This window comes from Pelobates fuscus, chromosome 13 (genome assembly GCF_036172605.1).
Source record: "Pelobates fuscus isolate aPelFus1 chromosome 13, aPelFus1.pri, whole genome shotgun sequence".
NCBI classification, from domain to species: domain Eukaryota; kingdom Metazoa; phylum Chordata; class Amphibia; order Anura; family Pelobatidae; genus Pelobates; species Pelobates fuscus.
The window spans coordinates 83091145-83105841 of record NC_086329.1 but is presented as its reverse complement, the minus strand read 5'-3'; the positions used below and the strand labels follow the sequence as shown (position 1 = coordinate 83105841).

Genomic DNA, 14697 nt, shown 5'->3' with positions numbered 1-14697 from the left:
AAGATTTACACAGGGGAGCAGAAGGAAGCTGCTGGGAAGGTGAGTAAGAGCTTACTGGGCCCTCCAGGACCACCGGGATTATCATGTGCCCAGCAGTCCTTGTATGTATTAACGGCAATATCGGTATCTCTATATGCCGATACCGATATTGCTGAAAATACCTAATATCGGCAAGACCGATAATCGGTCGATCCCTAATATTGATACATTTTAAATAAATGTAGAGATCAAAAACATTGCCTACCTTGATCCAAGTCATACACAATGCTGATTCTGATGAAGGAAAACAATTCTCTGAAAATATAAACAAAACAATAATATTATATTAAAAAGAAATTAAAATTCAATTTTAAGATTAGTTGGATACATAAACATGTGTTTGACTGTGAATCAGCAGGCGCAAAATTCAGCCCCAAAAAGGAAAAAATATAAAATTCAGGGAAGCACTTTTCACGTGCTGAGCAACAACTGTGGATATATACAGAAACGGAGTTCAGCGACACAGACAATTTATGTGTGCCCGCAAGGAAAACACAGGAGAAGAGCCTGCCTTGCATGTGCGCATGTGCTGAAGCACAAGATGACGGCCAGCTCTTTTCTTGCGCTCCAAAAATGGCATACAAAAATGGGACTTACTGATTGAAAACACAAGCCAACAATCAAAATAAAGCACAGAGTTTGACTGTGAATCAGCAGGCGAAAAAGGCAGCCCCAAGAAAGTAAAAGATAAAATTCAGGGCAGCACTTTTCACGTGCTGAGTAACAGTGAAACTGTAGAAATATACAGAAATAGAGTTCAGCACCAGAACCTTTATTTGCATGAATATCTCTCTCTCATATATGTATAAGCATACAATAAGACTAAGAGAGTCAGGCAAACTTTCCCCCAAAATATAGACAGTTTAAAACGTACCTTTTGAAAACGTACCACTTTGAATTTGTCCAAAATTCTATTGCGCTTTGAATGATTCTGAAATCTCCGCTCTGAAATTGAAAAGAAGATAAATATTATTTTAAGTCATGTTTTATATATAACTAAACAATTATAAAAGGAGATATGTATATATATATGTAACGGGGTTTTGGGGATGCCCCCTAGTGTCTTTGGGGTCCTTAAACCTAGTTAATTCACTATGCCTGACAGGCGGATCCTGAGCCTCCGCTATCTGGGAGCTGGGGTACATGTCTGCGGCAGCGCCTCCACCCAGTGGAACATCCGGGGTAGGGATGTGGGGTCCCACTGGGAACATACTTGGTGCAATAAGACTGACACAGCCTAACTGGAACTAACTTTATATGGTAAATAGCAATTGAACCGACACACATAGGAAAATACAATGGCGTAACAGATAACAATGCAAATGTGGATTTTCCCCACTCACCCACCAGCACACCTGTGTCCTACCCCCTTATCTTCGCCCTAGCGGCCGTTGGTGCACATAGGAGAGTTGGGGCCCTAATAAGTCCTGCTCCACAGAGTCACTGACACAGCCTCAGATGTGTAATGTCTGTACGGGACCTCAGAGTCTTTACTGTGAGTGAGAAGACAGGTGCCCTGTGGTGATACAGGGAGAGGTTTGGCTTACCCTCACAACACAATTAACCAGGTAGTCAGTAGCAGTCTCCTCTCACTGGATTCACCAAACGTCTGGGCTCAATACTTGTCTTTGCCAGCAGGTCCCTCTCTCATCTGGTGTGATCTTGGGTGAAACAAGTTCTCTCTGCCAGGTTGCATCTCTTTTTACAGTCTCTCACATGTCCTCCATTTCAGCTCAGCATGTCATCCTTCTAGAATCCTTTTAGGCCCTCCTTCCCCAGAGCTGTGCAGGAAAACCTCCCAGGAACTGATGATGCCACACTCCTCCCACTGATTTCAGCAAGTCATGTGATCAATGCTCAATGTTTTATTAACAACATACTGGGGCCATGTGCCATCTACTGGGCATTTCAGATAATGCAGTCTGTGTAACTTCACAGGGTTACATGCTCCCCCTTGAAAATACTTGCCTTCCACTGGCAAGTCCTAGCCAGGGAGCTTAACAAAAATTCAACAGAGAAAGGTTTAGCATACCTACAGTACAGTTAGCACAGTAACATCCTAGCTAGCTAGTTATTTAGGGTAAAGAGTCACTAACATTTACCACTTCAGCTAGTGCATGTAGGAAAATGGCCATTTTAGATGCGGCTTGTGTCAGCGGGGCATAACTGGGCTCTCCTATATTGTCATAAACTAGGGTCCTAGGGGGTTGCCGCACTCTGGTGCTGTGTCTCAGTTCTCGCTGGGGGAGAGGATCTTGGGACATCAACTGTGGAACTTCGACTCCTGCCCTCGAAGTAGAGTCTCTAAGGGAAGTTCCAGGCACAAAACATGGACTTTCTGGATTCAACCTTGGAGAACTTAGTGACCCAGGAGAGGTTCCGGGACTTTGTGAAACCACAGGAGTTAAAGGAGGCAATTGCTGTGTTTCTTCAGCGGGTGATGACCACCACTGATCCTCTGCACTGGGAGTCCCCGGGGTCTCTTCTGCCCCATTTCTAGGACTCTCTGTAGGGTTTTCCTCCAGTTCTTCACTACTCTCTTCCTCTTCATCAGCATACACAACTGGAAGCAGATGGTTTCTATGCCAAGCCTTTATTAGGCCCTCCGGGCCCCTAATGTTATACACTGGTAGTCCGTTCAGTTTGGACACAACCTCAAACAGGGTATCCTTCCATCTGTCAGCCAGTTTGTGTTTTCCAGGCACACCTAGATTCCGGAGAAGAACTTTATCCCCTGCTTGAATCTCCTGATATCTCACCTTAGCATCATATCTTCTTTTGTTCCGTTCTTCCATTTTTGCTGCTGCTTGGGTGGCCAACTCATAGGCCCGATGAAGGTTTTGTTTGAGGTTCCTCACATATTGAAAGTGTGAAGTTGAATCTGTTCCATCAGGAGACACTCCCAAACGGACATCTATCGGCAATCGAGCTTCTCTTCCGAACATTAGGAAATAGGGTGAGAACCCTGTAGATTCATGCCTTGTACAGTTGTATGCGTGGACCATGGCTTCCACATGTTTACTCCAAGACCACTTCTCGACTTGCTTGAGAGTCCCTAGCATATCTAGGAGGGTCCTATTGAACCGTTCTGGCTGTGCATCACCCTCCGGATGATAAGGTGTGGTTCTGGACTTCTGCACCTGCAACATGCCCAACAGCTCCTTGATCAACTTACTCTCAAAGTCTCTACCTTGATCAGAGTGTATCCGATTGGGTAATCCATAGTGAATAAAATACTTCTGCCAAAGGACTTTGGCTACAGTCACAGCCTTTTGATCTTTAGTGGGGAAGGCTTGAGCATATCTGGTGAAATGGTCCGTTACCACCAGCACATTTCCAATTCCCGCTGTATCGTTCTCAATGCAGAGATAGTCCATGCACACAAGATCCATGGGTCCCGCACTTTTCAGATGACCCATAGGGGCAGCTCTCACAGGCAGGGTCTTCCTCTGGATACACCTCATGCATGTCTTTACATGTTGCTCGACATGTTCCCTCATGCGAGGCCAATAGAACCGATCTTGTACTAGGCCATAGGTCTTGTCCACCCCGAGATGCCCATGTTGATCGTGGAGAGCTCTCAGGACCATGCCACGGTATCTGTGCGGTAGTACCAATTGTTTTCTATCGGGGTGATCATGATACTTCACGACCCTATAGAGTACTCCATCTTCGAGATGTAGTCGGCTCCATTCTCTTCGGTATAATTCTCTTTGACTCACAGGTAGAGAAGTCAGCAATTTAGGATTCTCAGTCTTTATTGCTCTGATAACTATCCCAATATACCAGTCCTGCGCTTGAGCCTTCTTCTTGTCTTCTGTGGTTATACTGGGCCACTGTTGAAGCATGACTGGAGCATGGAACACCTCAGGCACAGCTTCTGGAGAGTGGCTAATGGAGTCTATCCCCCTTAGCTCGGCAAATTCTTCTTGACTCTCGGCCACCACATACATCTGACAAAAGGCTCCTACCCCCGGCCCAGGGATCTCTTCCCACTCCTCTTCTTCTTGGTGAGGAGGGAGTCTAGGTCTGCGGGACAGGGCATCTGCGCTGATATTCTTGGGCCCAGGCTTGTACTTCAGGCGGAAACTGTAGCTTGACAAGGCAGCCAACCACCTATGTCCTGTGGCATCCAGCTTAGCTGTAGTCTGGATGTAGGTAAGTGGATTGTTGTCAGTCCTTACTTCGAATGTTGCTCCATACAAATAGTCATGCAGCTTATCCACGATGGCCCACTTGAGTGCCAGAAATTCCAATTTATGGACTGGATAGTTTTTCTCAGCACCTGTAAGACTTCTACTTATGTAAGCCACCGGCCTCAATCCTTCTGGATAACTTTGGTGCAGTACACCCCCTAGGCCTTCCATGCTGGCATCCACATGGAGGATATATGGTTTCTCAGGGTCTGCATAGGCTAAGACAGGAGCTTCTGTAAGTCTCTTCTTCAGTGTCAGAAAGGCATCTTCACATCCTGAAGTCCATTTCTCTCCAAAGGGGTCTTTAGGATATGGTGCCTTAACACCCTTTACGTCAGAGGTAATCTTCAGCAGGTCATGTAACTCTCGAGCAATCTTTGAGTAGTCTTTCACGAACCTTCGGTAGTAACCACAGAATCCGAGAAAGGACCGCAACTCACTGATGTTATTTGGTCTTGGCCAATTCAACACTGCTTCAATTTTAGCAGGATCTGTGGCTACTCCTTCAGCGGAGACTATGTGCCCCACATAAGTGACAGAGTTCTGGGCAAATCGGCATTTGTCCACTGATAGCTTCAGGCCTTCAGCTTGCAGTCGATCCAACACCTTTAGCAATCTTTGTTCATGCTCCTCTGGTGTCTTCCCGAAAACAATTAGGTCATCTAGATACACTAAACACTCTTTGGGATTCATATCCCCCACAGTTTTCTCCATCAGCCTCTGAAAAGTAGTAGGAGCTCCTGTGATTCCCTGTGGCATTCTGGTAAACTGGAAGAACCCCAAGGGGCAGATGAAAGCTGTCTTTTCCTGATCCTCCTTCTTCATAGGTACCTGATAATATCCAGACCTCAAGTCAAGCACACTGAACCACTGGCTGCCAGATAGGGCGTTCAGAAGATCCTCTATTCGGGGCAAAGTGTACTGATCTGGCACAGTTCTCTTGTTCAGAGTACGGTAGTCCACACATAGCCGAACTGAACCATTCTTTTTCCTCACTACCACAATAGGTGAGGCATAGGGGCTCCGGGACTCTGTGATGATGCCTGCTCCTTCCATCTGTTGGAGTATGTCCCGGACATCTTCCACATCTCGAGGGGGTATTCTTCTTGACCTTTCTCTGAAGGGAGTAGGATCAGCAAGTCTTATAGCATGGGTGGCACTTTTAGAACACCCCACGTTAGGGATCGACCGATATTGATTTTTTAGAGCCGATACCGATACCGATATTCTGTGAACTTTCAGGCCGATAGCCGATATAATTTGCCGATATTCTGTACATTTACCATTTTGGAAAATAAAAACTATTTCTAAAGGTAAATGCACAAAATATACATGCCACGTGTAGTGGATGCAGTGTGTTTAGACAGGGGAGCTGTGTATGTTTGTGTAGTGTGTTTGTGTAGTGGATGCAGTGTGTGTTTGTGTAGTGGATGCAGTGTGTGTTTGTGTAGTGGATGCAGTGTGTGTTTGTGTAGTGTGTGGGTAGTGTGCGTAAAGTGAATGCAGTGTGTGTGTAAAGTGAATGCTGTATATACTAAATGCAAAGTGTGTGTGTAATGAATGTAGTGTGTTTATATAATGCAGAGTGTGTGTGTTTGTATAGTGTATGTATATAATGCAGAGTGTGTGTGTTTGTATAGTGTATGTATATAATGCAGAGTGTGTGTGTAGTGTGCATTATATAAACACACTACACAAACACACACTGAATTATATAAACACACTACACAAACACACACTGAATTATATAAACACACTACACAAACACACACTGAATTATATAAACACACTACACAAACACACTGTGTATATAATGCAGTGTTTATATAATGCAGTGTGTTTGTGTAGTGTTTATTATAATTTTTTTTTGTCCCCCCTCCCTGTTTTTTGCCTTGCCAGGGAGGGGGGTCCAGTCAGTGGCATTGGCTTAGGCTGCTGTGGGGGGGGGGAGCGCGGGCAGCAAGCGTTTACTCACCTCCCAGCAGCTCCTCCAGCTCCCCAGTGTAAATCTCGCGAGACCCGCGGCCGTCAGAGCTGGCCGCGGGTCTCGCGAGATTTACACTGGGGAGCTGGAGGAGTTGCTGGGAGGTGAGTAAACGCTTGCTACCCCGCCCCCCCCCCCAGGACCGCCAGGCTTGTAATGAGCCTGGCGGTCCTGGGAGGTATTATCGGTATCCCTATTGGCCGATACCGATATTGCCGAAAATACCGAATATCGGCCGATTATATCGGTAAAACCGATAATCGGTCGATCCCTACCCCACGTCCATCTCTGCTCTGGAGAACACTCCCTCTCGGGTGGCCAGTTTTGAACGAAGGCTGTCTTTCCACTGCTGTGGTAGTGGAGAATCTTCTAGATCAAAATCTAAAGGTGCTTTCACATAATCCTTCTGTTCTGCACTCACAGACATGATGGACGAAACTTGATCTAAAAGGTGTATTGCACCAATCGTTTGATGACGATCAATCCGGATTTCCGTGGGGGTTAAATTCTGTACCATCACAGGAAAGCTCCGACACCACCTTTTTCGCCAATCTTTTATCTCAGGTATGAGAGTCCACCCCTTCTTCTGATCCTCTTCAGGCAGAGACTCAATAAGGTATTGTCCAGTTCCCCCCAACATTTCATGGTGCATTGAGGCTATGGCTCGTAAGGTTTTAGTCTCACCAGGCTTCACAAATGCAGGTTCTGTTCCTGAATAGTGGCACAACCCTGGTTTTGTTTCAAGGGCTAGTCGTCGACACTCTTTTCCTAGGACAGGGCTGACCTCCATAAGTCGGTCTAGGGAGACATCTCCCACTTCTGTCAGATAGGCCCTGAATACATCTTGTACCATCTTTGCATTAGTACCCAATATTATTGGGGCACACACTTTCTTGGCTGCAGGGCATATCAAAGCTTCCAGCTCCATAGGACATATCATCCCGGTATTTAACTGGGGAATAGTTATGGTCACTTTTATGCATCCCTCCACAGGTTGAGCTTGTGACCCAACGCCCCATAGCTGAAACTCTCCTGCAGGTTCCATAGGAATGTGTTTCAAATGACGTTCATAGAAGTCTCTGTAGATAATGGTGACTTGAGAACCTGTATCTAGCAATGCTGAAGCATGAATTCCTTCCACTTGTACGTGTATCAAAGATTTAGGCCCAATCTTGGCCCCTACAGATAGACTATGTGTAGGCCGGGTCTTCCTTCGCTTGTAAGACCTGGTCATTTGAGTCTCCTCGAGCTCGGTTGCCAGCACCTCCACATGCACCTCCATGGAATTCGCAGGGCACTCCCGCTGAAAATGCCCTGACTTTCCACATTTAAAGCAGTCCCCTCGGCGGGGTGAATCCTCAGGAAACAGCTTTTTCTGAGTCTTCCTGTGTTGCCCCCCACTTCCAGGGGGAAAAACTGCTCTCTTTGGTGGTGATTTGCATAAGAGCTCCAATTCAGCCACCTTCTTCCTAAGAGCTGACAGTTCTGTATCCTCTTTCTCCTTCTGTAGGGGTGGACACGTCTGGTCTTCCATTCTCCTAGCTGTATTTATTAATGTGGAATAAGGCAGAACTTTATCATCCAATTTGGCTCTCAGCAGAATCATAACTGGATTATTGGTCAAACCACCTCTCTGAATTTGCTTAGATAGCCGAGCATCCAACTCAGGGGCAGTGACTGCTCCTTTATGGAATAACTTTCCAAGCGATAGTTGTAACCGGTTGATATAGTCAGTGGCTTTTTCATGCTCCTTCTGCTTAGTGGCTAGGAACTTAACCAACAGATCATCCAAATCTTCTGATTTCCCATAAGCATCCTGTAAAACTTGTAGATAGTCGTGCACAGTAGCTTGCCCATTTACTCCCTTGTACAGTCTTATCATGTCTGTAGCGGGAAAACGAAGACTCTCCACCAACCGCTGTTTCTTTATGGTATCCGTACAAGACCATTCCTCCAACAACTGCATAGCATTATCCTTCCAGACCTCAAAAGGTTCTTCTCCTGCAGGAACAGGCTGATTCCCAGAAAACACCTTTAGTTTGCGGTAACTATGGGTGTGGTTTGCCGTCACTATGGCTTCTGAGAGTTTCTGTAGTATGTCCGATACATCACTACCTCCTGTAGGCAGGGTGTGTACTTCAGGGTTGTCTGGTTTCAGTAATGCTGTAGGTGGATGAGATTCTACTTTAGGAGTAATCATCCCCTGCCCTCTAGGAGGATGGGCAGCTTGTTTATGAATGGCTCCAGCCTTTCCAGAGATGGGGGTCAGGAGCTTAGAATAATTTTCTGTGACATAATCTTTCCGTTCTAATTTAAAGGGTTGTTGCAGTGAGGCCCTTTCTTTCTTATCAAGGAGAGCGTACACTAAGGAGCATCCTTCATCCGGGGCTCCATATAAATGAATGTTGGTAGGCATCTCGTGGTCTCCCAAGTCCGTATGACAATATATTAACATGTAAGTTTGGCCTTCAGAATCCTGCAGGATATCCCTGACGGTTGCCATTTCTATTCCCAGTCGAATTTCTATACACAAGATGACGTGATTCATCTCACAGCAGGATGGGACTTTGCATAACATCACAGCTTGCTGTAATGGTACATTTCTTTTCTGGGCCCACTCTTTTGTAAAGGAGGGAGTGGCCTGAGGACTTAGCCTATTCTCACTGGTTGTACCCCAATTCATCTCAGCAGCGCTTCCATATGTAACGGGGTTTTGGGGATGCCCCCTAGTGTCTTTGGGGTCCTTAAACCTAGTTAATTCACTATGCCTGACAGGCGGATCCTGAGCCTCCGCTATCTGGGAGCTGGGGTACATGTCTGCGGCAGCGCCTCCACCCAGTGGAACATCCGGGGTAGGGATGTGGGGTCCCACTGGGAACATACTTGGTGCAATAAGACTGACACAGCCTAACTGGAACTAACTTTATATGGTAAATAGCAATTGAACCGACACACATAGGAAAATACAATGGCGTAACAGATAACAATGCAAATGTGGATTTTCCCCACTCACCCACCAGCACACCTGTGTCCTACCCCCTTATCTTCGCCCTAGCGGCCGTTGGTGCACATAGGAGAGTTGGGGCCCTAATAAGTCCTGCTCCACAGAGTCACTGACACAGCCTCAGATGTGTAATGTCTGTACGGGACCTCAGAGTCTTTACTGTGAGTGAGAAGACAGGTGCCCTGTGGTGATACAGGGAGAGGTTTGGCTTACCCTCACAACACAATTAACCAGGTAGTCAGTAGCAGTCTCCTCTCACTGGATTCACCAAACGTCTGGGCTCAATACTTGTCTTTGCCAGCAGGTCCCTCTCTCATCTGATGTGATCTTGGGTGAAACAAGTTCTCTCTGCCAGGTTGCATCTCTTTTTACAGTCTCTCACATGTCCTCCATTTCAGCTCAGCATGTCATCCTTCTAGAATCCTTTTAGGCCCTCCTTCCCCAGAGCTGTGCAGGAAAACCTCCCAGGAACTGATGATGCCACACTCCTCCCACTGATTTCAGCAAGTCATGTGATCAATGCTCAATGTTTTATTAACAACATACTGGGGCCATGTGCCATCTACTGGGCATTTCAGATAATGCAGTCTGTGTAACTTCACAGGGTTACATGCTCCCCCTTGAAAATACTTGCCTTCCACTGGCAAGTCCTAGCCAGGGAGCTTAACAAAAATTCAACAGAGAAAGGTTTAGCATACCTACAGTACAGTTAGCACAGTAACATCCTAGCTAGCTAGTTATTTAGGGTAAAGAGTCACTAACATTTACCACTTCAGCTAGTGCATGTAGGAAAATGGCCATTTTAGATGCGGCTTGTGTCAGCGGGGCATAACTGGGCTCTCCTATATTGTCATAAACTAGGGTCCTAGGGGGTTGCCGCACTCTGGTGCTGTGTCTCAGTTCTCGCTGGGGGGAGAGGATCTTGGGACATCAACTGTGGAACTTCGACTCCTGCCCTCGAAGTAGAGTCTCTAAGGGAAGTTCCAGGCACAAAACATGGACTTTCTGGATTCAACCTTGGAGAACTTAGTGACCCAGGAGAGGTTCCGGGACTTTGTGAAACCACAGGAGTTAAAGGAGGCAATTGCTGTGTTTCTTCAGCGGGTGATGACCACCACTGATCCTCTGCACTGGGAGTCCCCGGGGTCTCCTCTGCCCCATTTCTAGGACTCTCTGTAGGGTTTTCCTCCAGTTCTTCACTACTCTCTTCCTCTTCATCAGCATACACAACTGGAAGCAGATGGTTTCTATGCCAAGCCTTTATTCGGCCCTCCGGGCCCCTAATGTTGTACACTGGTAGTCCGTCCAGTTTGGACACAACCTCAAACAGGGTATCCTTCCATCTGTCAGCCAGTTTGTGTTTTCCAGGCACACCTAGATTCCGGAGAAGAACTTTATCCCCTGCTTGAATCTCCCGATATCTCACCTTAGCATCATATCTTCTTTTGTTCCGTTCTTCCATTTTTGCTGCTGCTTGGGTGGCCAACTCATAGGCCCGATGAAGGTTTTGTTTGAGGTTCCTCACATATTGAAAGTGTGAAGTTGAATCTGTTCCATCAGGAGACACTCCCAAACGGACATCTATCGGCAATCGAGCTTCTCTTCCGAACATTAGGAAATAGGGTGAGAACCCTGTAGATTCATGCCTTGTACAGTTGTATGCGTGGACCATGGCTTCCACATGTTTACTCCAAGACCGCTTCTCGACTTGCTTGAGAGTCCCTAGCATATCTAGGAGGGTCCTATTGAACCGTTCTGGCTGTGCATCACCCTCCGGATGATAAGGTGTGGTTCTGGACTTCTGCACCTGCAACATGCCCAACAGCTCCTTGATCAACTTACTCTCAAAGTCTCTACCTTGATCAGAGTGTATCCGATTGGGTAATCCATAGTGAATAAAATACTTCTGCCAAAGGACTTTGGCTACAGTCACAGCCTTTTGATCTTTAGTGGGGAAGGCTTGAGCATATCTGGTGAAATGGTCCGTTACCACCAGCACATTTCCAATTCCCGCTGTATCGTTCTCAATGCAGAGATAGTCCATGCACACAAGATCCATGGGTCCCGCACTTTTCAGATGACCCATAGGGGCAGCTCTCACAGGCAGGGTCTTCCTCTGGATACACCTCATGCATGTCTTTACATGTTGCTCGACATGTTCCCTCATGCGAGGCCAATAGAACCGATCTTGTACTAGGCCATAGGTCTTGTCCACCCCGAGATGCCCATGTTGATCGTGGAGAGCTCTCAGGACCATGCCACGGTATCTGTGCGGTAGTACCAATTGTTTTCTATCGGGGTGATCATGATACTTCACGACCCTATAGAGTACTCCATCTTCGAGATGTAGTCGGCTCCATTCTCTTCTGTATAATTCTCTTTGACTCACAGGTAGAGAAGTCAGCAATTTAGGATTCTCAGTCTTTATTGCTCTGATAACTATCCCAATATACCAGTCCTGCGCTTGAGCCTTCCTCTTGTCTTCTGTGGTTATACTGGGCCACTGTTGAAGCATGACTGGAGCATGGAACACCTCAGGCACAGCTTCTGGAGAGTGGCTAATGGAGTCTATCCCCCTTAGCTCGGCAAATTCTTCTTGACTCTCGGCCACCACATACATCTGACAAAAGGCTCCTACCCCCGGCCCAGGGATCTCTTCCCACTACTCTTCTTCTTGGTGAGGAGGGAGTCTAGGTCTGCGGGACAGGGCATCTGCGCTGATATTCTTGGGCCCAGGCTTGTACTTCAGGCGGAAACTGTAGCTTGACAAGGCAGCCAACCACCTATGTCCTGTGGCATCCAGCTTAGCTGTAGTCTGGATGTAGGTAAGTGGATTGTTGTCAGTCCTTACTTCGAATGTTGCTCCATACAAATAGTCATGCAGCTTATCCACGATGGCCCACTTGAGTGCCAGAAATTCCAATTTATGGACTGGATAGTTTTTCTCAGCACCTGTAAGACTTCTACTTATGTAAGCCACCGGCCTCAATCCTTCTGGATAACTTTGGTGCAGTACACCCCCTAGGCCTTCCATGCTGGCATCCACATGGAGGATATATGGTTTCTCAGGGTCTGCATAGGCTAAGACAGGAGCTTCTGTAAGTCTCTTCTTCAGTGTCAGAAAGGCATCTTCACATCCTGAAGTCCATTTCTCTCCAAAGGGGTCTTTAGGATATGGTGCCTTAACACCCTTTACGTCAGAGGTAATCTTCAGCAGGTCATGTAACTCTCGAGCAATCTTTGAGTAGTCTTTCACGAACCTTCGGTAGTAACCACAGAATCCGAGAAAGGACCGCAACTCACTGATGTTATTTGGTCTTGGCCAATTCAACACTGCTTCAATTTTAGCAGGATCTGTGGCTACTCCTTCAGCGGAGACTATGTGCCCCACATAAGTGACAGAGTTCTGGGCAAATCGGCATTTGTCCACTGATAGCTTCAAGCCTTCAGCTTGCAGTCGATCCAACACCTTTAGCAATCTTTGTTCATGCTCCTCTGGTGTCTTCCCGAAAACAATTAGGTCATCTAGATACACTAAACACTCTTTGGGATTCATATCCCCCACAGTTTTCTCCATCAGCCTCTGAAAAGTAGCAGGAGCTCCTGTGATTCCCTGTGGCATTCTGGTAAACTGGAAGAACCCCAAGGGGCAGATGAAAGCTGTCTTTTCCTGATCCTCCTTCTTCATAGGTACCTGATAATATCCAGACCTCAAGTCAAGCACACTGAACCACTGGCTGCCAGATAGGGCGTTCAGAAGATCCTCTATTCGGGGCAAAGTGTACTGATCTGGCACAGTTCTCTTGTTCAGAGTACGGTAGTCCACACATAGCCGAACGGAACCATTCTTTTTCCTCACTACCACAATAGGTGAGGCATAGGGGCTCCGGGACTCTGTGATGATGCCTGCTCCTTCCATCTGTTGGAGTATGTCCCGGACATCTTCCACATCTCGAGGGGGTATTCTTCTTGACCTTTCTCTGAAGGGAGTAGGATCAGCAAGTCTTATAGCATTGGTGGCACTTTTAGAACACCCCACGTCCATCTCTGCTCTGGAGAACACTCCCTCTCGGGTGGCCAGTTTTGAACGAAGGCTGTCTTTCCACTGCTGTGGTAGGGGAGAATCTTCTAGATCAAAATCTAAAGGTGCTTTCACATAATCCTTCTGTTCTGCACTCACAGACATGATGGACGAAACTTGATCTAAAAGGTGTATTGCACCAATCGTTTGATGACGATCAATCCGGATTTCCGTGGGGGTTAAATTCTGTACCATCACAGGAAAGCTCCGACACCACCTTTTTCGCCAATCTTTTATCTCAGGTATGAGAGTCCACCCCTTCTTCTGATCCTCTTCAGGCAGAGACTCAATAAGGTATTGTCCAGTTCCCCCCAACATTTCATGGTGCATTGAGGCTATGGCTCGTAAGGTTTTAGTCTTACCAGGCTTCACAAATGCAGGTTCTGTTCCTGAATAGTGGCACAACCCTGGTTTTGTTTCAAGGGCTAGTCGTCGACACTCTTTTCCTAGGACAGGGCTGACCTCCATCAGTCGGTCTAGGAAGACATCTCCCACTTCTGTCAGATAGGCCCTGAATACATCTTGTACCATCTTTGCATTAGTACCCAATATTATTGGGGCACACACTTTCTTGGCTGCAGGGCATATCAAAGCTTCCAGCTCCATAGGACATATCATCCCGGTATTTAACTGGGGAATAGTTATGGTCACTTTTATGCATCCCTCCACAGGTTGAGCTTGCGACCCAACACCCCATAGCTGAAACTCTCCTGCAGGTTCCATAGGAATGTGTTTCAAATGACGTTCATAGAAGTCTCTGTAGATAATGGTGACTTGAGAACCTGTATCTAGCAATGCTGAAGCATGAATTCCTTCCACTTGTACGTGTATCAAAGATTTAGGCCCAATCTTGGCCCCTACAGATAGACTATGTGTAGGCCGGGTCTTCCTTCGCTTGTAAGACCTGGTCATTTGAGTCTCCTCGAGCTCGGTTGCCAGCACCTCCACATCCACCTCCATGGAATTCGCAGGGCACTCCCGCTGAAAATGCCCTGACTTTCCACATTTAAAGCAGTCCCCTCGGCGGGGTGAATCCTCAGGAAACAGCTTTTTCTGAGTCTTCCTGTGTTGCCCCCCACTTCCAGGGGGAAAAACTGCTCTCTTTGGTGGTGATTTGCATAAGAGCTCCAATTCAGCCACCTTCTTCCTAAGAGCTGACAGTTCTGTATCCTCTTTCTCCTTCTGTAGGGGTGGACACGTCTGGTCTTCCATTCTCCTAGCTGTATTTATTAATGTGGAATAAGGCAGAACTTTATCATCCAATTTGGCTCTCAGCAGAATCATAACTGGATTATTGGTCAAACCACCTCTCTGAATTTGCTTAGATAGCCGAGCATCCAACTCAGGGGCAGTGACTGCTCCTTTATGGAATAACTTTCCAAGCGATAGTTGT

General features: G+C 46.7%; 1 protein-coding gene across 1 annotated transcript; it reads right to left on the bottom strand.

Moving 5' to 3' along the window:
• Positions 1-227: 227 nt before the first annotated feature.
• LOC134582633 (uncharacterized) lies at positions 228-13425 on the bottom strand. The gene is made up of 7 exons (XM_063439296.1): positions 11887-13425; positions 10106-11823; positions 6495-8742; positions 4166-5352; positions 2142-3238; positions 914-984; positions 228-294 (listed from the first exon to the last, which is right to left on the bottom strand). Exons 1-7 carry the CDS (start codon positions 13407-13409, stop codon positions 228-230), a joined length of 7911 nt encoding a protein of 2636 aa, XP_063295366.1. The 5' UTR covers positions 13410-13425.
• Between the last annotated feature and the right edge of the window lie 1272 nt (positions 13426-14697).